The 23,580-nt window shown below is 42.0% G+C and overlaps 2 protein-coding genes and 1 long non-coding RNA gene across 3 annotated transcripts; 2 read left to right on the top strand and 1 right to left on the bottom strand.

Annotated features, from left to right (window-relative positions):
• Positions 1-2,245: 2,245 nt before the first annotated feature.
• On the top strand, positions 2,246-5,492 carry LOC122137251. Its single transcript, XM_042723022.1, has 8 exons — positions 2,246-2,389; positions 2,496-2,582; positions 2,659-2,787; positions 2,947-3,321; positions 3,410-3,885; positions 3,993-4,286; positions 4,401-5,205; positions 5,287-5,492. The coding sequence occupies exons 6-8, from the start codon at positions 4,269-4,271 to the stop codon at positions 5,490-5,492; spliced, it is 1,029 nt and encodes a 342-aa protein (XP_042578956.1). The 5' UTR covers positions 2,246-2,389; positions 2,496-2,582; positions 2,659-2,787; positions 2,947-3,321; positions 3,410-3,885; positions 3,993-4,268.
• Positions 5,493-7,634: 2,142 nt separating this feature from the next.
• Positions 7,635-9,154, top strand: LOC109067736. Its single transcript, XR_006154743.1, has 3 exons — positions 7,635-8,238; positions 8,857-8,961; positions 9,072-9,154. It is a non-coding gene; the product is annotated as an uncharacterized LOC109067736 (long non-coding RNA).
• Positions 9,155-10,987: 1,833 nt separating this feature from the next.
• On the bottom strand, positions 10,988-23,067 carry LOC109067516. Its single transcript, XM_042722543.1, has 9 exons — positions 22,917-23,067; positions 22,454-22,579; positions 18,323-18,605; positions 18,023-18,203; positions 17,808-17,900; positions 17,578-17,723; positions 13,474-13,587; positions 11,618-11,811; positions 10,988-11,529 (listed from the first exon to the last, which is right to left on the bottom strand). The coding sequence occupies exons 2-9, from the start codon at positions 22,536-22,538 to the stop codon at positions 11,144-11,146; spliced, it is 1,482 nt and encodes a 493-aa protein (XP_042578477.1). The 5' UTR covers positions 22,539-22,579; positions 22,917-23,067; the 3' UTR covers positions 10,988-11,143.
• Between the last annotated feature and the right edge of the window lie 513 nt (positions 23,068-23,580).

Raw genomic sequence — 23,580 nt, forward strand, 5'->3', positions numbered from 1 at the left:
GTTTTTCCCTTTGGCCAGTTCCAACGTCTTAGACGGATTTGTGATACCGATAATGAATATGAAGTGCAAGCCGCTACGCGTGGGTTGTTTTTCCCCTATGTCTTTTAAGTTTTCTATCATGAAATAGCCGGTTTTGATTGTGCATGTTATCGGCCTGCTCTGCTTGTTCAAACTGTGATCCCCAGCAACAGGCATGGCTAAAACAAACAAAGGACAGGACACTTCTAAGCCAAGGGTGTCCAAACCCTGTCTGGAGGGCCACTGTCCGGGCCGAAGTTTTGTTCCAGCCAGCTCCAAATTACCAGACCTGGGCCCGGAAGTTTCTCAAGCCCGCTTGGAGAGACCTTTGATTAGCTGCTTCAGGTGTGTTTCATTGGGCTTGGAGCTAAGCTCGGCAGGACAAGGACCCTCCAGGACTGAGTTTGACTCCCCTGCTCTAAGCCTACTGTTAGGCTTAACCTTTAGCCATCCGGCAGAAGAGGTTTTCTCAAGCTTGTGTGAAAAAAACATGCCTGAACTTGTAGCCTCTCAGTGAGTTTGGACAAGAGGTCAATCGATTTGTCAAACTCCTTTAGCATCTTTGTATTTCAGTTTCCGGTGGAGGTTGGGTCCTCCAATTTTTTCGCTGTATGTCACACTTTTTTCCCTTTGGACATTAGGAGCGGCTTTGCATTCAGATGACCGCTCCTCTTGTCTTCGGCCTGAAACGAGAATTGTTAACTCCTTGAGTTTTGATTGTGCATTGTTATCGGCCTGCTCTGCTTGTTCAAACTGTGATCCCCAGCAACAGGCCATGGCTAAAAAAACAAACAAGGACACTCTAAGCCAAGGGTGTCCAAACCCTGTCTGGAGGGCCACTGTCCAGGCCGAGTTACGTTTGGCTCCAGCCAGCTCCCAACAGACCTGCCCCGGAAGTTTCTGAGTCTGCCCTGGTGAGACCTTCGGGTGTGTTCATGGGGCTTGGAGCTAAGCTCGGCAGGACAAGGACCCTCCAGGACTGAGTGCTCTGGACCCCCCCTGCTCTAACGCCTACTGTTAGGCTTAACCCTATCTTTACCCGCAAGAGGTTTTTTCAAGCCTGGGTGAAAAAAACAAAGCCCTCCGTTTTGCTCGTGAATTTGGGCACTTATGAGAAACCGCGACCAGCACGGCGCCGCGTCTGTCGCAGCTGCCGCGGCCTAACTCAGTCCGGTAGAGCATGAGGACTCTTAAATCTCAGGGTCGTGGGTTCGAGCCCCACGTTGGGCGTGTCCTTCCCAAACGATCTCAGTCTCTTGACTTCAGTTTGCTGATGTGGGACACGTGTTGCATCTGAGCATTGTGGTGCGCCCAGCGTTGATTTTTTTGTGGAGGTGCCACCACCGCTCTCTGCGGTGCTACCTGGATCAGTAACGGCTGTCATTGTGAGATTGGACGAGAGCCCATCCCTGAGCTCGCTCTCCAATGTGAGATTTCAGGGCCAATCGCTGAGCTTGCTCTCCATTGTTGGATTTGAGAGCCAGTCGCTGCTCTGTGAGATTGGATGACGACACTGCTGACGAGCGCGCAATATAAAATAATCATCGAGCAATTTAACTAATAATATTTCTTCTCATCGAGCAACGTAAGTAATATTTTTTCTTTGTTTCAGTTTACTGTGTACTTAATTGGTCATTGTGGTGGGCAATATGACGGTGTTGAATAAATGAATAAAATAAATAGACTTAAATAAATAATTTGGTTGAAACCGGATGTGTATCAGTATATTTTGTCCGTGCATTCAGTGCAGCAGCCTAATTTACTCGCTGTCTGTCATTAATGCAAAACAAAGAATAAAAAAAAACACTCACTGCTTTAAAAAGGAACAGTTCATATCTGAGAGAGTGAAGACTATGCAGTGTTTTAATTTTACATTTTATGCAATTTCTCTAGTATTTCTTATTACATTGTTATATTATTATTATTACTACTGTATTTGTTACTAATGTATTTGTCCTATTGTTTGTAATTTACTTCTTTCTTCTCATTTAAATAAAAATCAAATAACAAAAATAACCATATTGAGATACGTAGCTGTTGTGAAATAATTTCTCAAATCCTAAAGTTAGATTTTGGTCTTATCGCACACCCTTAATTGGTCAAGTATTTGAGTGTCTCTTTTTAACAATCACTAATGCTAACCTAACATTACATACATTTATTTATTGATTTTAAATAAGAATTATGAATGAAATCCATGTTTTTTCCATTTTGTGTGTAGATGAGCACTAAGCCAAAAAGCCACAAGGCCATGGGAGATGGCGAGTGGATGGCCAGGTTGAGGACTTTTGCCCGCTGTTGGGTTTGGCCTTCTGGAGAAGGCAAAAGACCAGCCCCAAGGCAACGGAAGTGGTATGACCTCTACCAGAAGGTAAAGCAAAGTTATCATTCATTCATTATATAGTAAGTAGTATGCAGGTCACCTAACAATAATTCAGACAAGTTAGTAAAGTAAACAATGATTATTATCTTTTCAGATTGAGAAATGCCCCATGCAGGCCCATGGGCAGACCACCCTCTTTGGAGGCTCCATGGCCTGCAGTTGTGGATTCCACACCAATAAGGTAATGACATTTCATGTATCATCACATATCTATTAAAATTCTGTTATACCATTTCACTATATTTCATGCCCTTCAGTGGTTGTATTAGCAGTCTGCCACTGCCACTCACTCTTCTGCTGCACCTCCTGCTGCTTCCGATACGGCTCCTGAAACTGCTGCTTCTGCCCCACCCTCATTCCTGAGGCCTCCTCTAAATTTGACTATGGTAAATATTTTCTCTTTAATCAATTAATGCCTAATTAGAATCACTGTGTATTTGTTTGATAGGACAGATTTATGCTTATGTTTAGGCTAGAAAAAAATAATGAAATGAAAATGCTATATGTAACTTCAATCATACAATTAACTTTCTTTCTCTTTTTAGTTCAATAAGTTTGGCGGGTCCAAGTCAACTTTGCTAAAACCCAACTTAGTGGATCGGAGGACCCCCAGCCCCTCTCCTCCACCCTCTGCATCCTCTCCTTCTCTTCCCAGTCCCTCTCCTCCATTCTCTGAAGGAATGGCTAGACCTTCTCCTCCCAGCCCCTCTCCTCCTTCCTCTGTGAGGACTCAATCTATGGCCTCTGTGAGGACTGCCGCCACCCCTCTATCCTCTGTCAGGACCTCCACCCCTTCCTTGTCTTCTGTGAAGACCCCCAGTCCCTCTCCGCCATCCTCTGAAGAAATAGCTAGGCCTTCTCCTCCCAGCCGCTGTCCCCCTCCATCCTTTGTGATGACCCCCAGCCCATCTTCATCCTCTGTGAGTGCAGCGGCACCTATTTATTGGACAGGCTACGTATATATATTAGTGCAGCCTTTAACACAATAACAACTTGTCTTCCATACAGGAGGAGCCTGGAGGAGTCCAGCCAGCCACTGCTGGGGGCCCAGCTCCTTTCTGGCTGCCAGGTGAAAGGCCCAAGACCATCCCTGTGCAGGACCAGAGGTGGATTGCCAGCACTATTTTCCACGCTAGCAAGCTGCGGCCAGATTTGAAGCTGTGGTACGAGCCGCCTGTCCCAGCTCTTATTTACCACCAGACACCTACACCTGACCGGTTCTTCACCCATCGGTTGATGGCATGGATGCCCTACCACCTGTGGAAGGTGAATGTTTTCTGTCCAGCTTGTGGCAAGAACCTGACAGGCTATGGTGTCCACAAAAGAGCTCAGAAGGTCCTGGACATAGACAGGTACTACGTGATGGTGACCGAGACACTCAGGTGCACTGTGTGTTCTCTGAACTATCTGTCTACGAGTCAGACTGTCCGGGACCAGCTTGACCTGCCGCACCAGAAAATGTTCCGGCTGATCCTGACCCGCAAGTGAGTAAAGCAGTCTTAAGATGGTGACTGTGAAGACTAATGAACATGTAACTGATCACAGCAACAGTGTGCAATTTCAAGTACGCCTGTGACATCTGTGTCATTAGGCTGCTTCGGGACTGGACACCGGCCCAGCTCATTTGTTGCGGCAGTTGAAAGAGAACCATGGGGAGGAATGGCTAAATCGGTTGGCACACTATCTTGGGGAGTGTGCTGCCTTTGTCTATCGACCCAGCCTTTCTCCAGTGGACTGCCAGGAGCCTCCAGAGCCAGTTGACATCCCCACCAGTCGTTGGCTGCTGTCAGTGTATGGCAGGGATATCCTCTCCAGAATTGGACACATAAAGGCCAGCATCACATCCATCTATGGCAAAATCTTAAAGATGGATTCCACAAAAAAGGTAAAAATTATTTGACTGTTCTGTAATGTTCATAAATACCGTCAGATAGACATTAATATTATTGTTATTGCTAACATTACACCACAAATGTCTTATTACATTTGTTAATTCCAGATCACAAAGAAGCTGGCTGGCCATGGAAGGGGGACAGCACTCTGGTTAACCTCCATTGGAAATGAGGTTGGCCAGAAAGTGACCAGTGTGCTGTCAGTGCAAGAGGGGCCGGGACTGGACAGGATGGTGACTGGTGATATGGAGCAGTACCGACAGGCTGCCATTCCACCGCCGGTGCTGCTTTATGTGGACTGTGGCTGCTGTGTGAGTGAGGGAGTAGCAAGCAAGCTGCAGACCAGGTTCGGCAAGTGGCCAGACCTTCAGATACGGCTGGACATCTGGCACTTCATGAGGAGGATGGCCGTGGGCTGCACCACCGATGCCCATCCCCTCTACCCCACCTTCATGGGATGCCTGTCTGCCTGCATCTTTGAGTGGGATGCTGGAGACCTCAGCCTGTTGCGGCAGGCAAAGAGGAAACAGCTGATGCAGGAGGGTGTGCCAGCTCTTACTGACATCCTGGTGGACAGGAGCAACAGTAAAAAGGAGCTGAGTCTTTACTGCCGCAGGAGGACACGAGGTGAGGAGGCCACCATCCGCCTCATTGAGAGGCTGCTGCAGGAGCTGGGGGGTGCAAATGGGAGGGGCCTTATGGGTGTCCAACTGCTGGAAGAGGTGCGCATGGAGCACATCTGGCGTGTGCAGAAACGCCATGTCAGGTGCATCCAGGATGTGCCGGGTGTGCCTCTCTACACTGAGGTAGGCACCACCACAAAGGCAGGGGTCACTCTGACCAGGTATCGGTGTGCCAGAGGGTCCACATCCCTGGAGTCTTTTCACTGCCACCTGAACAGGTTCATTCCAGGTTGGTGTATAATAATTTCAATTTCTGTTATTCATATTGCAAGGCTTGTCATTTTTATTGGTATATTTTTTCTCCTTCTAGGAACCAGTGCAAATGCACTGAATTTTCAGCTGTACCTGCTAGAAGGCTTGAATAGGTGGAATCAGGATCGGGCGGCTGCATCAGTGACCAGCAAAACCAGCATCCCTTCTCACCTACTCCGGGGATATGGCCCACTGCGTCAACACCAACAGCCTGAAGGTGTTTGGGTCGGCCTTTTTGTGCCAACTTTCAGGCCCACCTGCTGAATACACTGGTATGTCATCCCCTTATCTGGTTACATAATACTTTTGGTTTGTGGGTTTTTTGTTTTTTTCTCTTTGAAAAAGAGTCTGTCCTTTTATTATTCTCTTCACCAAACCCAACCATGGAAGTCTGATTAAAGTTGCATTCCATCTGTATGGTATGCTTCAAATAGAATTAGTCATGTGTACAGTATTCGTCAAGTTTGGACACATGACTGTTTTTAATGTTTTTGAAAGGAGTGTCTAGTGTATTAAGCCTGTATTCATTTAATCAAGAAAAAACAGTAATATCAGTTGTGCTGCTTAATATATACAGTATATATTTATCTATCTATATCTATATCTACATATATATATATATATATATATATACAGAACATATATATATAATATATATATATATATATATATATATATATATATATACAGAACATGCTTTCAGGCCCCATCATAGCACAGAAACTGCACTTGTTAAAATTACAAATGACTTGCTTCTTGCTTCAGATCAAGGCTGCATCTCATTGCTAGTTTTACTTGATCTTAGTGCTGCGTTCGACACCATAGATCACGACACCATACTCATAGATAGGTTACAAAACTATACAGGTATCCAAGGGCAGGCTTTAAGATGGTTTAGATCCTACCTGTCCGATCGCTACCACTTTGTTTATCTAAATGGGGAGTCATCTCATTTATCACCATTAAAAATGGAGTGCCACAAGGATCTGTCCTAGGTCCTCTGCTATTTTCAATATACATGTTGCCCCTTGGTAATATCATTAGAAAATAACGGGATTAGTTTCCCACTGTTATGCTGATGATACTCAACTATATATCTCAACAAGACCAGGTGAAACTTCAAAACTATCTAATCTAACAGAGTGTGTTAAAAATGTAAAAGATTGGATGACCAATAATTTTCCTCCTATTAAATTCAGATAAGACAGAGATATTACTTATTGGACCAGAAAACATTACACAGAATCTCGTAGACTACAATTTGCAATTAGACGGATGTACTGTTACTTCCTCCTACTGTCAAAAATCTGGGTGTTATATTAGACAGTAACTTGTCTTTTGAAAATCATATTTCCCATGTTACAAAAACAGCATTCTTCCATCTTAGAAACATCGCCAAGCTACAAAACATACAAAATGTTTCTGATGCAGAAAAGCTAGTTCATGCGTTCATGACCTCTAGACTGGACTATTGTAATGCACTGCTAGGTGGTTGTCCTGCATCCTCAATAAAAGCTACAGGTAGTCCAAAATGCAGCGGCTAGAGTCCTTACCAGGTCAAGAAAATATGATCATATTACCCCAATACTACAGTCTCTGCACTGGCTTCCTATTAATTTCCGTATCAGTTACAAAATATTATTACTAACTTATAAGGCCCTTAATGGTTTAGCTCCTGCGTACCTAACTAGTCTTCTACCACACTACATTCCATCACGCTCCCTAAGGTCACAAAACGCTGGACTTTTGATAGTACCTAGGATAGCAAAGTCCACTAAAGGAGGTAGAGCTTTTTCACATTTGTCTCCCAAACTCTGGAATAGCCTTCCTGATAATGTTTGGGGTTCAGACACACTTCCTCTGTTTAAATCTAGATTAAAAAACACACCTCTTTGGCCAAGCATTCAAATAATGCATCTCATAATTTTGGACTGCAGTTATATCTGATCAAATGCGCATTATTATTCTTTAACTTGGGTCAAACTAATTAATTTTACTTGGTTGGAACAGCAGCTACGCTAATTATGTCTCTATTTGTTTCTCTGTTTTTGCCATAACTAGGATTTACAAACAGCTTCAATCTGGATCCAGAACACCTGAGAAGAGATGATGCCAACCCCTCAGAGGACCTCAGATGATGCTAACCCAGAGACAAGATACAGAACTACCACATTTTGCTCTAAGTTTGATTGCATAATTGCTGTTAATAGTGTTAATCGTCTGTTTGTTTACGTCTTTTATTGATTTTTCTGAACATTTCTGCCGTATGCACATGAACTGACAGTCACCACTGATAAGCTACTACTAAATATTGTAGAAACTTAATTTTCTGTAAAGTTGCTTTGCAATGATCTGTATTGTAAAAAGCGCTATACAAATAAACTTGAATTGAATTGAATTGAATTAATGATGCTAAAATTCAGCTTTGATCACAGAAATAAATTACATTTTAAAGTATATTAAAATAGAAAACAGTTAGTTTAAGCTGTACTAGCATTTCACAGTATAACTGTTGTTTACTGTATTTTTTATTTTAATCAAATAACTTGATTTTTATTTTAATCAAATAAATGCAGGATTGATGAGCATAAGAGACTTCTTTCAAAAACATAAAAAAACAGTAATTTGTCCAAATTTTTGACAAGTCCTGTATGTGTGTGTGTCCTTTTATTTTTTTTCCATAGGAGAGCTGCTTGGTGTTGACTACCTCCTGAGTCAGACCGGACAGCCCCTGGTGGTGGACCCCGACTCAGAAGAGACAGAGAACATGCTGGAGGATGTGGATGAAGGCGAGGATGAAGAAGATTAGGGCTTCGGGGAAGACCATGACATTACTGTGTCAAGTCTTACCGATGACCCAAGCTTCTCTGTCTCCTCCCATTTTCTGCCCTCCTCTGAGTCTCTCTCCTCCGCCCAGCCTGCTGCCTCCTCCGCCCAGCCTGCTGCCTCCTCCACCCAGCCTGCTGCCTCCTCCACACCAGGTGCATCAGCATCTCCTGATGAGTCTGTGGTATGTAAATACCTTGTTATATGTGCACTCAGACTGATTTATATACGTGACTGGATTGCTCATGACATCATAAGTAAACTAAGCCAATTCCCTAATATTCAGTCACATTCTTTTGAACAGGAAATCATCTGATTTTACTGAATCAGTGTATTTATATCTTGCTGAAAAAATTTTTTTTATTTGTTAAATCTTTATCACAGCAGTGAATATTAGTTGAATGATAAGGCACTTTAACATTTGTATTACAAATATCAAAATGAATCTTATAAAATCTGAATACAGATATATGTTTTGTAAGACATACACATAAAATTTAACTTGCCATGTTCAGTTATTCACTGTTTTTAGGTAATTATGTTTTATGTAATATTGCTGAAATTCATAAAGTAACTTTAAATGCAGACTGTTATGTTAGGAAAATCCCATAGAATTTGAGCTGACCTGAAGCTTTTTAACATTTTCTGAGATTTCCAGGAGTCTGAAGTTGACGCTTGTCAACAAAAAGACACCTTGAAATATGTACATATGTATTTGTTTTTTGTCCCACTTAACCATCCTCATAATGTTGCTTATTTTGTTTTTTTTTTGTTTTGTTTTGGTTGTTGTTGTTTTTTCCAGGCTTTGGATAGTGTTGGTGTGCCAGGCATGGACAGAGTCGACAGCCTAGCAGAGTATCTGGTGGAGCTTAGGAACCAGCCCTCTCTGGTCCTCACCAACCAGCAGGTAAGGAACATTCAAGTTTCTCTACTTTCCCTCCTTGATCTGTTATATGTTAACACTTGCACATGTTTTGTTTTCTCACATGCCATGTATTATATGTTCTCTCTACTTAGGTGAGCAATATAGTTGCTCTTTGGCAGAACCTGCTTGATTATGATAAGCAAAGGGTGGTGTTTGCTGCCAGACACCAGAGCAGCAGGCTGGACACAGGGAGGTTCAGGTCCCCCAAGAAGAGGCAGGAGTTCACTCCAGGGGTGGAAAGTGTGAAGAGGCACGCACTCACCACCACAGCCCCACTTGCCCAATGGCCAGACTGTTGTCGCCTGATAGAGAACATTTTTGTAAAGCTCTGTGCCATCCATAAGAGTCCTAAAAAGAAGGGGACAAGCACAGTGTCCAGGTGGGTCCTCATCTTGGAGGACTACAAGAAAATCAGGCAGCGCATTCTGGCCAATGCTGCTGTTATGCAGCAGACCACCCTGCAGCTGGTGGATGTGAGTCACACAACATTGGTTCAGTGGCACAACAAGAGAGTGAAAAGGCAGGACAGTGCAGTATTGATGCAAGGGCTGCAACTGCCAAGCCGCTTGTCTGTGGCGGCTGACCCTCTACTACCTGCCAATGTGCGGCCCCCCGTTCTGCGCCCCCCCAACCAGGTCCAGCTCATCAATACCACCTGCCCAGTAGCACCGTGGGCCAGGCACAGACAAAGAGGAAGAGGAAAATACCTTCAGCCCCAGTGGTTTTGTCACCGCCAGCTGAGACACCTCAAACCCAGCGGCAACTCTTCCCTGCTCCACCCCCCCAGGTGCTCAACTGGTGTTGCTGACGCCAATGGCCTCACAGGGACTAACAGGGCCTCTCCTAGTTGCTGCTCCACAGGCTCTCATGACCAGCCTCTCTTCTGCCCCTCCTGCTGCCCCATAAGTTCGAAAGCTGACACGCAAAGTACAGCACAACACATGCAAAAAATGCGGGCAGTTCAGGACAGCAGAGACTGGGCATAGCCAGTACAAGGGCATTATATACTGCCCCTCTGTAGAGACTGTGCCAAAGGAGCAAAAAAAAAAAAATAAAAAAAAAACAAAATGAAAAAAAAAAGAAACACTGATCTTTGAATTTAAGATTTATTTATGTGTATAGTTCTTTCCCCTTTTATTTTTTATTTTTTTGCACAAGAGACATGGAAACTTGAGTTTTATTTATGTATAAAGAATGTACAAGAGCCATGGACATTTGGAAAGTTTTATTAAGTTTTATTTATGTGTATAGTTTTGTTTTCTGTTCTTTTGCACTTGCAAAGAATGCACAAGAGTCATGAATATTTTAAATATTTACTCATGTGTATTGTTCTGTGTTTTCTGTTATTTTGCACTCACAAAGGACATTTTAAAGTTTTATTTTTGTGTAATGGTCTGTGCTTTCCATTCTTTTGCACTCAAAAAAAACACAAAAGCCTTAAATATAATAATATATTTATACACATATCACATTTTTTATATCTCTTCTCTTTCACATACAAAATAAAAAATAAAAAAAAAAAAAAAAATGTGAATGATTCAAAGAATTACAATTACAATAATTGTCTATGACTGATTGAAAAATAAAAGTTGTCATGATTAACTCTTTTTTTGTATGTTTCTACTTTTCTACAGTATCAATTCAAAGCTTATAGGCACTTTGAAAATGTTGAGAAACTTGAGGATTCTTTGGAAATTAATTTGACTATTTTTTTACTTTTTTTAGAAAATAACTGCAGCAGCAGAAATATATTTAAACTAAAAGTGCAAAACTCAGAACTGGTGAATAAAATAACAACCAGTAATATAGAATTAATAAAATGTGCATTTGTCATTTCAGAACTAATTTCATTAATGTGGACATCTTTTGTATGAGTTTTACTGACGAAAAATGGCGATTTACAGCATTAAGTAACAACTTTCAATTTCTGGCAACGGTGGGATTCGAACCGGCAACCTTGTGATCAACCTTTCTCCTATATAGACGTATAGGAAAATAGAAAAAAAAATGTTTTAAAAATAATTGATTGCAAACATACACTTCCTAAAACATTACTTAGGAGGGTAGGGGCATAAAAGTCCCTTTCTTCTCTTTTCTCCTCATTTTTTCTCTCTTTTTTTCCTTCTTTTTCTCTTCTTTCCTCCCTTCCATTTCTCCCCCCTCCTTAACAGACTATTGTTCCCCAGCTTAAGAACGGAACACATTCCCTGGGTCCGTCTGGACAGTTTAAGGAAACTATCTGATGCCGCACATTATTTCTCCTTCGGGAATGACTCATCCTCCTCCCAAAAGTTTCTTTGTCTGTGTGGCAGTCACAGGAGAATTTCTGTGCATGGATGCAGAGAGGATCGCCACCCTTGCCCTTGAAGAAGAAACGGTATGACGGCTCCCCAGAGAGCGTCTCCAGCCTCCGCTCCCCTTCCTGCTTGGAGACTACCAGCAGAACACTGTCCACGGAGGGCACATTGGTGGTCCACCTGGTCTCCTTGGCAATGGCACGCCGGACACGAGATGCCAGGGGTTTTTGGCCAGTCCTGTCAGTGGATTGCTCTGGGGGAAAGGCCTCAGGTGAGATTAAACCAAACACACCTCACAAAATGTAGACTGTAAAGTGAATGGCATTACTGTAAGCACTTACCAAGAATATACTGTATACGCAGCTTGTACTGAAGCCTCCTCCAGTAGTGGTAGTAGCTACGGTCCTCAAATCCTGCCTCTGCTGCCTGCACCTTTGTCGGAGGCTTCCCATGAAGAGTAATGGGAAACAGGTCTTCAAACGCTCCCCAAAACCTCAGAGCTGGGAGCTGCATCACTGGGGTAGGTGGAGATGTCCTGTAAAAAAAATAAAAATAAAAAAAAATAATTATATATATAGACTGTAATACAGATAGTGCTTCCCTTTTGTTCAAAGACATCACATCTGATTTGTAACGAGCATTAGTGACAGAATCATCAGCCAATCAAATTTTGACTTTCCATGACAGCACACCCTCTGGGTCCAGCGACGTGCCCAGTGCTTCCCCCAGCCAGGGTTGCCAGGTTTTCTCGACAAAACCCACCCAATCGTGTTTCAAGGTGTCCCCCATTAAAAAAAAAAAAAAAAAAAAAAAAAAAAAAAAAAAAATTCGCATTCCAGGAGTTAAATACACGTTTTTGGTGGGGTTCTCCTGGTAAAATTCACATTCCAGGGGCTAAATATCATGTCACTGAGGTCGCTTCAACCAGCAGACATGAAAAACAACTCGTGACAACAGTGTTAAAGTAGCCCAATCTGGCAACACTGTGCCCAGAGTTTAGTTGGGAATTTCCAAGCCGCTGTCGCCGGCGCCTCTACACCAGATCGTGTTGCTGATCTGCCTTTTTCAAGGCGCTCTTTTGCAGACAAAAAAGGGATTACTGAAGGTTAAACTACTGAAACTTAATTCGCTAACAACGGTTTTGTGTGCCATTTCAAAGATTGCAGCTATGAGTGGCTAACAGCTAGCACCGAGCACAACAAGTTATTTGGCCATGTTTTTTTTTTAATACGAGTAAAGGGACATGGAATGACAGACACAGGGACTTTATTTACAAGTGACAGGTGAGTGCTTTATGATTTGACGAGTATTGTATCATGCACATTGTTATGGAAGTGTACGTGGTTGATAATGCTGTGACGTGGCGTGTGGATGTCCAGCATCTTAACAGTTCTGCTGCTGTGGGCGTGTCGTCATTTCAGAGTGACGTGAATGTTCATAGTGACCAGTGTATTGGTGGATTACTTTTACTGATCCATCTAGAGAAATTTACTCCGGATTTAACCCACCCCCATTAAGTCTACTGTTGAAATTGCTGATCAGTTGTCATTGTTGTTGAGAGCCTGTGTGCGGCATAATATGCAAATAACATGCATATGGCTGAGTTAGCTGTTACAGAGATGTGTAAGATAGATGTGTAAGGGTATGTAGTTTACAGTTGCTTACTGAAGGCCCTGACTGAAACCCCACGGTACGCTACTGTATATAAGTACTTAATTTAGAGCACAGTGCCTTTATAAGCTGGGTTGACAAACAGCTCTTTTTTTATCTCTCTCTTTTAAAAATTCCATAACCGTGTGAAAGTCAATAAGTTTCAGTTCCAAGAATGTTACTGGTGTTCTGTGGGGCTAATGCATCTGTGATGCAGCCCTTCTATGATTACAAAAATACACAAAATATTCATGAGTTAGAAAGGTTAGTTGTTGCTTTGTATTTGGAAAAGAATAATCAGTTTTGCATAAATGGTAAAACACGGTGTTGAATTTGTTGATAATTGGGATCTTAAGATCTGATGTCAGGGATTAATACAAACAACAAAGAGTGTACATGACTTTCCTTTTTATTTTTTAAACAAAACAAAAAATTTAAATTTGAATCGTTTGGCTGAATAGGAATCTGAATGACGAGCAGATAATTTCTTTCAGTTACCAAACCCTACTCATGAGGGTCACCTTAACGAGCTGAAGTCATTCTGTACCTCTCCAGCATCTGTGGTGGCTCCTCCTCAGCAGCTGACCGGGGTGGACTGACCACCGCTCCTGCCTGCGGCTCTGGTGCTGGCGTAGGTCGCTCCTGCAGCCTCTTGACGTACCTGTTGGCATGCGATGGAGGGAGAAATGAAGGTAAGATGTCTGTCATGAAACTCAACCGTATCTGCTAGGGCTGTGCTCAGAATATCGAGACATCGTCATAAACTCCTGATGATGCGTGTATCGATACGTGAGCAGCAGCGCACTATTCAAAATGGATCAGAGGATTCTCCCGCCAACAACAAAAGTAAAAACAAAAATATGGGACAATTTTGGGGTTTACACTCACTCAGAGAGCGAGACATTAGACATGAGTCATGCCATATGCAACAACTGCAAAGCAAAAGTTAAGTATTCCGGCAACACGAAGAAAATAAGATGAGACATCATCCAGCTCGGTCGGAGCAGGTAGCAGCACACAGCTGTCGTCTCAGAAGAAGCCAACCCTGCCCGATGTTTTTAACTCTAAAATCCTATCCAGGTCTCAGCGCTCTCAGATAACTAATGCTTTAATGCATTTCATATGTCAGGATTTACAGCCATACTGCGTTGTCGAGAATAACGGCTTCAGGCAATTGCTTCACGAGTGTGAGCCAGGTTACACAATACCGACACGTTTTGAACAGAAACAGCAACTCCTCGTTTGTATGATGAAGCTAAACGAGACGTTCTGCTGTCACTCTCTTCTGCAGAGAGAGTTTCCATTTCCTGCGATGTGTGGACTTCACGAGCAACCCAGTCCTATGTTACGATAACCTGCCGCCATATAACGCCACAATGGGAACTTGTCTCGAACGTTCTGCAGACCAGAGCAATGTTTGACCATCACACAGGAGCGAACATGGCAGATTTGCTCAATGAAGTGACGCACAAATGGGGAATAAAGGACAAAGATCCAGTGCTAGTGACTGATAATCTATCTAATATGTCAGTAGCTGCAGAAATAGCCAAATTAGTTTACATGAGATGCTTTGCGCACTGTTTGAACCTGGCTGCTCAATGGGTTCTGAAGTTACCGACAGTTTCCCGTCTTCTTGGAAGAGTTCGGAGCATCACAAAATTTTTTTAGGAAAAGTACAATCACATGCCATGTCCTTCACGAGAAGCAGAGGTTACTTGGCCTACCTGAGCATAAGCTGATGACCGATGTCTGCACGAGGTGGAACAGCGTACATGACATGTTGAAGCAATTCGTAGAACAGCCTGCAATTTGCATGCTCAGTTTAGTCGCAGCACTCAGATTGAAAACACTTACTCAGCAGTGATGCGATACATATAGATCGCAATGCCCTTTCTGAACATAACCCCAGCGCTGGATCCACACTTTAAAGCAGGGCTCTAGACTAACTTTTTGCACTGGTGCGCCAGCACAAAAGTTAGGTGCACCCAAATTTTCAACCGCATCGCATTTAACACAGCAGTTTTACATTTTGACCATAAAAGAAGATACTTTAAATAATGTGGGTAACCAAACAGTTTCTGGGCCCCAATGACTAACGTTACTATGGATGTTACAACCATCAGCTGTTAAGCTGAGACACATTCTTCAAAGTATCTTCTTTTGTGTTCAACAGCAGAAAGAACTTTATGCAGGTTTAGAAAAACCTGGGTAAATTGTGACTAATTTCATTTTTGTGTGAACCATACCTTTAAAGTGACAGACACATCCGTGCTTCTAAAGGTATAGGCCTATTGTTTTATTAACATTTGGATAGTCTGTTAATATTATATTCCATTATCAGAGCTTGGTAGACATAATTATTATATATTATAATATCATATTTTTTGACATGATTAGACAGATAATATATTATAATTCATGTTAGTTATGTTTTGAAGTTATATTAGTTTAAAATTCTTAACATAGAACTTAAAAAAAATTATATTTGTAATTATTTTTAAAAGTACTTATTAACTTATGTAAGGATATGTAAATGTAAGGATTTTAAGATTCTCAAGGTGGTAAACAAATTAATTAATAAGGGGGAAAAAAGTAGATCAAGAATCATTATGGAATCAGATCGTGACTCCCAGAATCGGAATTGGAAACTGGCTATTCAATGTACAATAAACAAATATTACCTTTACGAAATTCTGCTCAAAATAAATTGAATTCCAAAATAGATCCGTATTGTGATACGTATTATGCCTTTAGTATCGTGATATGCATGGTATCGCAGCTTTAGTATCGTGAATTTAGTATCATGGCTTTAGTATCGTGACTTTAGTATCGTATCGAGGCTTTAGTATCATGATATGTATCACATCGTGACTTTAGTATCATGGCTTTAGTATCGTGATATGCATCGTATCACAGCTTTAGTATCGTGATGCATATCATATCGAGGCTTTAGTTATCATGATATGCATCACATCGGGGCTTTAGTATCGTGATATGCATCGTATCGCAGCTTTAGTATCGTGACTTTAGTATCGTGACTTTAGTATCGTGACTTTAGTATCGTATCGAGGCTTTAATATCATGATATGCATCACATCGGGGCTTTAGTATTGTGATTTTAGTATCGTATCATGGCTTTAGTATCGTGACTTTAGTATCGTATTGAGGCTTTAGTATCATGATATGTATCACATCAAGGCTTTAGTATCGTGACTTTAGTATCGTGATACGTATCGTATCGAGGCTTTAGTATCATGATATGCATCACATCGGGGCTTTAGTATCATGACTTTAGTATCATATCGCGGCTTTAGTATCGTAACTTTAGTATCATGGCTTTAGTATTGTGTTACGTATTGAATCGTGACACGTATCGTACCGTGGCTTTAGTAGCATGACTTTCATATCATCGCTTTAGTATCGTGACTTTAGTATCACAGCTTTAGTATTGTGATACGTATCGTACCATGGCTTTAGTGTCGTGATACGTATCGTACCGTTGCTTTAGTAGCGTGACTTTAGTATCACGGCTTTAGTATTGTCATACGTATCGTACCGTGGCTTTAGTAGCGTGACTTTAGTATCACGGCTTTAGTGTCGTGATACGTATCGTACCGTTGCTTTAGTGTCGTGATACGTATCGTACCGTTGCTTTAGTAGCGTGACTTTAGTATCACGGCTTTAGTATTGTGATACGTATCGTACCGTGGCTTTAGTAGCGTGATACGTATCGTACCGTTGCTTTAGTAACATGACTTTAGTATCACGGCTTTAGTATTGTCATACGTATCGTACCATGGCTTTAGTGTCGTGATACGTATCGTACCGTTGCTTTAGTATCGTGACTTTAGTATCACAGCTTTAGTATTGTCATACGTATCGTACCATGGCTTTAGTGTTGTGATACGTATCGTACCGTTGCTTTAGTAGCGTGACTTTAGTATCACAGCTTTAGTATTGTCATACGTATCGTACCGTGGCTTTAGTGTCGTGATACGTATCGTACCGTTGCTTTAGTAGCGTGACTTTAGTATCACGGCTTTAGTATTGTGATACGTATCGTACCGTTGCTTTAGTAGCGTGACTTTAGTATCACGGCTTTAGTATTGTGATACGTATCGTACCGTGGCTTTAGTGTCGTGATACGTATCGTACCCGTTGCTTTAGTAGCGTGACTTTAGTATCACAGCTTTAGTATTGTCATACGTATCGTACCGTTGCTTTAGTAGCGTGACTTTAGTATCACGGCTTTAGTATTGTCATACGTATCGTACCGTGGCTTTAGTGTCGTGATACGTATCGTACCGTTGCTTTAGTAGCGTGACTTTAGTATCACGGCTTTAGTATCGTGATACGTATCGTACCGTGGCTTTAGTGTCGTGATACGTATCGTACCGTTGCTTTAGTAACATGACTTTAATATCATGGCTTTAGTATTGTCATACGTATCGTATCGTGGCTTTAGTATTGTCATACGTATCGTATCGTGGCTTTAGTATTGTGATACGTATCGTACCGTTGCTTTAGTAGCGTGACTTTAGTATCATGGCTTTAGTATCGTGGCTTTATAGTATCGTGGTATGTATCGTTGTGATATTGTTGGTGATGCACAGCCCTAGTATCCGCAAGAACCACTCACTAGAATACTTGCTTTTCTCGTAGTCGGTGCACATCGGCCGTTGGGTTAGAAAGAGGAAGTCCCGAAGCTCCCAGGAAGAACCGGTCCCTGTCGTCTCCCTTCAGAGGTTGAGCATTTAAATATTCAGGCCGGATGTGCTTGAAGTAGCAGTCCAACCACTACGGCAAAGATTTGTTACGAGTGTTAGCTGTGATAAAGACTGTTAATGAACTAATAGTGTGGTGTGTAGAGGATCATCTTACGTGTTCTTCTTTTTTGTTCAACTTTATGCTTCCTTTGGACAGCTTTACAACGACTCCATCTCCCTCCATCACCCTGTCGTTCCATTCCTGGACCTGTGCGAACATTCAGACAAGAATGATAAGGCTCCGATGTAACGCACACTTATTCCTCCACCTCACAAGACCTAATATATCTGTGTTTGAATATGTCTAAAATATGTCATCAGTGAGCTCACCTTGAACTCTTTAATGCTCGTAGGACCCAGGTGATGGACCCACATCACTGTGGCGAGACAGAAGCTACGAAAGACCGTCTTGGTCTTTGCAGGGACCCGTTTATGTTGGCTGAGGCGTTTGGACACCTCACCCATGTCCTCCTCAATGAGAGCAAGCAATTCGGACTCCTGGCTTGCAGTGCTGGAGGAATCAAAGGGTCCATTACTATGGTATGACTAACACACCCTTGTACAGTCTATAACACCCATCAGAAATGAATTACAATGCCTATTTCCCTCTCCATTCACACACTTCTGTACCTGTCACGCTCTTCTTTGATGAGGAATCCCTTTGACCGGAAGTACTCTGCCAAGGAGTCACAAGATGGGTCTTCCCTGACCAATTTCTTGACCTCAGAAAGATTCATAATCCTCCCCTCTCTTTTCCACTTCTCTTGTGACTCCTTTGCACTCAAGACTTCTTGCTGGATACAGCCATCCTCCGCATCTCGTAAGCACATATTGCTTAGATGGTGTTCAATTCTGGTCTGGGGCTCATGACAAATCAAGCAGTGGACAAGCTTTGAAGGATTCCTGCACACAGCTAAAGAGCATCTAGTTGAATTCTCAGTCACATGACACAATGCACTGTATGCTGGAATGACTTTTACATTACAATATTAATATGTATATACATTTTGTCCTGTGTGGTGTCTGTTCTCTCAAGCTGTGTGTGTCTGCAGCTATGAAAAACAGCCATATTGAAGGTAGGAGGTGTACAAACATAAAAACATGGTAACCACAAATTAACCATGCCCCCCCCCCCACCCACCCAAAGACACACACACTATTTATGTGTGTGAGTATATCATACATATATAATATCTTTAAATGTTCAGCTAAAAATCTATATTTTTTTCATTCAAATAGTGCATTATCTTAAAGCTTAAATTTGTTGTGTTTCTAAAAAATCCTAAGAGTTTGTTTAATTTTAATGTTTAAATTAAACTTTGAATAACAGATTTACACTGTGATCTACTGAACCACACTGTATGTGAATGTACACACTGTATGTGAACACAACACCGTCATTGTAATCTGTGTGTGGAATGTTAAGAACTTTGTATACCAACTTAAAAGTAAACAGCACTTATAGTGGTGATTAATTTATTGCAAAGAAATCCAAATGGAAAATAAACTGCTGTCATGCACTCATCAGCTCTGATCTGAAACGCCTCGCACACGCAGCAGTTGCATGAATGTTTTTTTTAGAAGCCACACGCATCTATACACTAGTGCAGGTTAATTCTCACTGTTAGTATATAGTAATTGTATATGTAACAGCATTTATTGCTTCTAACAGGCTGTGTGACTATGAGGATTGATTACCTTAATGTGTGTTGGTATGCAGTTTTACCTTTTGATTGCGTCCAGGTTGCCAACTCCTGTGCTACAACTGTAGTTCAACTATATTACTTGTGGTAAAACTGTTGATTTATAAATGTTGATTTTAAATGGAATAAATATATATAATAGACTAAAATGTGCCAACTGTTACACATGTATCTGTTATCCATTCAGTAGCCCTCACATTAAGAAGGAATCTGCTGCCCTCTGGTGGACAACTTAAGACACCGACGTTCAGGCCAAACCAGCAGGGTTTTTCTGCTTTTCCCATTTGAATTAGTTTCAGTTTAGTTTAACACACACATAAGACAGCTGTCAGTCTGAGGAATTTTTCTGTGTAGGTTATTTCAACGCGTGAAAATAGATCAAATGATCTTCAAAAGAATCGTTCAGTGAGATATGATAGACTAAATCTGAGGAAACAAAGACCAGAATCACATTCCTACTCCGATAACTGTTTCAGTCAGCCACAAACTCTATATCTCTCTTTTGACCAGACAGATTTTGCTAATTACTTCACTAACAAACCACCATCTGCATCTGCAATCATTTCTCGCCTCCACTCCCCCATGAACTCACAGCAACTCATCTTTTCTCCTCTTACAGAAGATGAAGTGTCTAAACTTCTCCTCTCCAGCCCCAGCCCCCCCCCACACACTTACCCTCTAGACCCAATCCCCTCACATCTCACTTGGGTCTCTATTCACACACATCATCAACACATCTCTTCCCACAGGCATTCACTCGGGTAACCCCTCTGCTCAAAACCGACACTAGACACTTCACTTACTGATAGCTACAGACCCGTCTCTCTCCTCCCGCTCATAGCAAAATCACTTAAACGCGTTGTGTTCAGCCACGTGTCTTCCTTCCTCTCAACCTCAGAACAAACTGCTGGACAATAACTAATCTGGACTTACAAGTGGCCATTCAACTGAAACCGCTTAGCTGTCAGACACTGAAGCGCTACAGAGGGCAAGAGCTGAGTCCAGATCTTCAGTTCTTATTCTGCTAGATCTGTCTGCGGCATCCGACACTGTTAATCTTCAAATCCTTCTGTCCACCCTCTCATCGCTGGGCTTCACCGGAACAGACTGGTTTGAGTCGTACCTCACAGGTAGGTCCTTCAGGGTGGTCTGGGGAGGAGAGGTATCCAAAGCACATCAGCTGGTCACTGGGGTTCCTCAGGGATCAGTTCTTGGACCCCAACAAAACGAAACTAGAGGCATTTCATATTGCTTGGAGGGAAAGTAACCTATCCTACAGAAAAGCATTAAAAACTGCTAGATCTGATTACTTTCCGTCTCTTTTAGAAGAAAACAAACATAACCCCAGGTATTTATTCAATACAGTGACTAAATTAACGAAAAATAAAGCATCAACAAGTGTTGACATTTCTCAACATCACAGCAGTAATGACTTTATGAACTACTTTACTTCTAAAGTTGATACTATTAGAGATAAAATTGTAACCATGCAGCCATCAGCTACAGTATCACATCAGACAGTTCACTATAGATCCCCTGAGGAACAGTTCCACTCATTCTCTACTATAGGAGAGGAAGAATTGTATAAACTTGTTAAATCATCTAAACCAACAACATGTATGTTAGACACTATTCCATCTAAGCTCCTAAAAGAGGTGCTTCCAGAAGTCATAGATCCTCTTCTGACTTTTATTAATTCCTTATGTCCCAAGTACCTTTGAACTGGCTGTTATTAAGCCTCTCATCAAAAAACCACAACCAAAAAACAAACAACCTCAAAACAAACAAACGTAGCCACCAGATCCAGTACGTATCCAGCCCAGATGGTGGATCAGCACCTAGAAAGGACCTCTACAGCCCTGAAAGACAGCGGAGACCAGGACTAGAGCCCCAGAGACAGATCCCCTGTAAAGACCTTGTCTCAGACGACCACCGGGACAAAACCACAGAAACAGATGATTCTTCTGCACAATCTGACTTTGCTGCAGCCTGGAATTGAACTGCTGGTTTCGTCTGGTAAGAGGAGAACTGGCCCCCGACTGAGCCTGGTTTCTCCCAAGGTTTTTCCTCCATTCTGTCACCGATGGAGTTTTGGTTCCTTGCCGCTGTCGCCTCTGGCTTGCTTAGTTGGGGACACTTCCTTGACAGCGATATCGTTGACTTGATTGTAAATTATTGCACAGATACTATTTAAACTAAACTGAGCTGCATGATGACATCACTGAATTCAATGATGAACTGCCTTTAACTGTCATTTTGCATTATTGACACACTGTTTTCCTAATTAATGTTGTTCAGTCTTTTTTGTTTAAAGCGCTATATATAAATAAAGGTGACTTGACCCGACCCCTCCTCTTCTCCATATACACAACTTCACTGGGTCCCATCATACAGGCACATTGCTTCTCCTACCTTTGCTCTATCTTTCCTTTCGACCAGATGATCCAATGGTACCTGCTCGGATATCAGACTGCCTGACGGTAGAGCTGCGTGATTAATCAAAATGAAATTGTGAAGGCGATAAACCGTGATTAGGCAGAAGCTGCGATTGTCATGCGTATCTTGTCAGTAAAGCAGGGTTCTGTGTTCTGAAGGCCAGAGAAACACACCCCACAGAAGAAGCCCAGGCCATCCCTATCGCTGCAGCTGAATAAAGGATTTATTTCAAACACTCGGCTGACGCTACGAAGTGAGTTTGGAGTAAAAACAACTTATTAAATGTGGTATTTTCAGATGGAGCAGCATTTACTACACAGAGCCGTAGTTCACTGAGAAGCTACGCAAACAGCTGTCATTATCGTGAATGATTTCTTCAATTTCACAATCGTACGATTATATATCGTTATGAACAGCTTGTCAGTGAACTACGGCTCTGTGTAGTAAACGCTGCTCAGGATCATCTCAGGTTCAGCTGAAGACAGCATCTCAACATGTCTGTAAACATGTAAACCGCTCTCATTACTGCAATCACGAGATAGTCTTCAGAAAAATCACTCCTTTCTGTAGAGCTGGACATTTTAATGAGGAGTAAATGTTCAGCTTTGAGAAAGAAACCAACCTGTTTGTTCCTCCGTGTTTTCATCTTTCAGACTGAACACTTCTTCAATCCTGAAGTCTACACGCTCCTCTTTAATAAACATCATCTTTAACAGCTCGTCTCAGCAAGAGCTTCTCTGTGTTTGTCCTGTTTGAGAGGAGAATAATTATTAACACAGACTACATCTCTGGGTGAGTTGATCTGGAGAATATGTGCTTTCATCACATGAATCGTGTTTTTCGTTTGTCCGGTGACTCGAGCGACTCTGAACACAGAATCGTTCTGACTCAATTGACTCGGAGTCTGTGAACGCGTGTTTGTGATGAACTGAGAGAGAAATGAGCCGCGCTTTTCTTTTCTGTTACTCGTGTGCTCACAGAAATAACGTGCATTAGCGGTAAATAAAGCATTACGATGCAGCGCGGTCAAGAATAATCATTTCATTTACATCGCCTGTTTAGATTTAAACACTTTCTCCACAAACCTTTCTTCCGCCGAATCCCAACAGCGCAGGCGTGTGACGTCACAACACCACACCAAAATAAAAGTCCAGTTCGCGCATTAAAACCTGCGCCTTCTTCTTTAACGGCGGTCGGCATCGTCTTATTTACTGGTGCCCTCTGCTCCACAGAAGTGCGTAGAAACACGCGGCAGCAGTATTCAGAGCTATCTTCTTGGTGAAATGCATCATGTTAAGGAGCTGAATGGAACTGTCAATGAAAGAGTTTGTAGCAAATGTGAGAATCTGTCGATTTTGGGTGCAGAAGCCATTTATTTCAGGGGTTGGCAACTTTTTATTTCTGTAATAACCACAATATTCAGGGGAACAGCTGTGCAGCCCTGACGTAAATATTTATGTTCAACCGTAATTAAATGAATGCATATCAGGCTCTTCAGGAGCAGTACAAAAAACAACGCAATATTTATGATCATTTTTATTTTTAATGATAAACCTTTTTAATGACACACACACACACACACACACACACACACACACACACACGTGTATCACAGGGTGTCTGGTCCTGTTTCTTCAGTCGCTCTGCTGCGTCTCACACTGCCATGGGTTGAAGTTCAGCTTGGACTGAGATTTTTTATGAGTGGGGAGGATTCATAGTTCAATAAACTTACATGTTTTGTCTATGAGA

The sequence above is a fragment of the Cyprinus carpio genome, chromosome B4 (genome assembly GCF_018340385.1).
Source record: "Cyprinus carpio isolate SPL01 chromosome B4, ASM1834038v1, whole genome shotgun sequence".
Lineage (NCBI taxonomy): Eukaryota > Metazoa > Chordata > Actinopteri > Cypriniformes > Cyprinidae > Cyprinus > Cyprinus carpio.

Coding starts and splice junctions, on each gene's coding strand:
- LOC122137251 (XM_042723022.1), top strand. Junction 5,206..5,286: donor CCTGAACAGGTTCATTCCAG/GTTGGTGTATAA, acceptor TTCTCCTTCTAG/GAACCAGTGCAAATGCACTG.
- LOC109067516 (XM_042722543.1), bottom strand. CDS start 22,538: ATGATGTTTATTAAAGAGGAGCGTGTAGACTTCAGGATTGAAGAAGTG. Junction 17,724..17,807: donor TGAACAAAAAAGAAGAACAC/GTAAGATGATCC, acceptor TCTTTGCCGTAG/TGGTTGGACTGCTACTTCAA. Junction 11,530..11,617: donor GCGTATACAGTATATTCTTG/GTAAGTGCTTAC, acceptor CCTTTCCCCCAG/AGCAATCCACTGACAGGACT.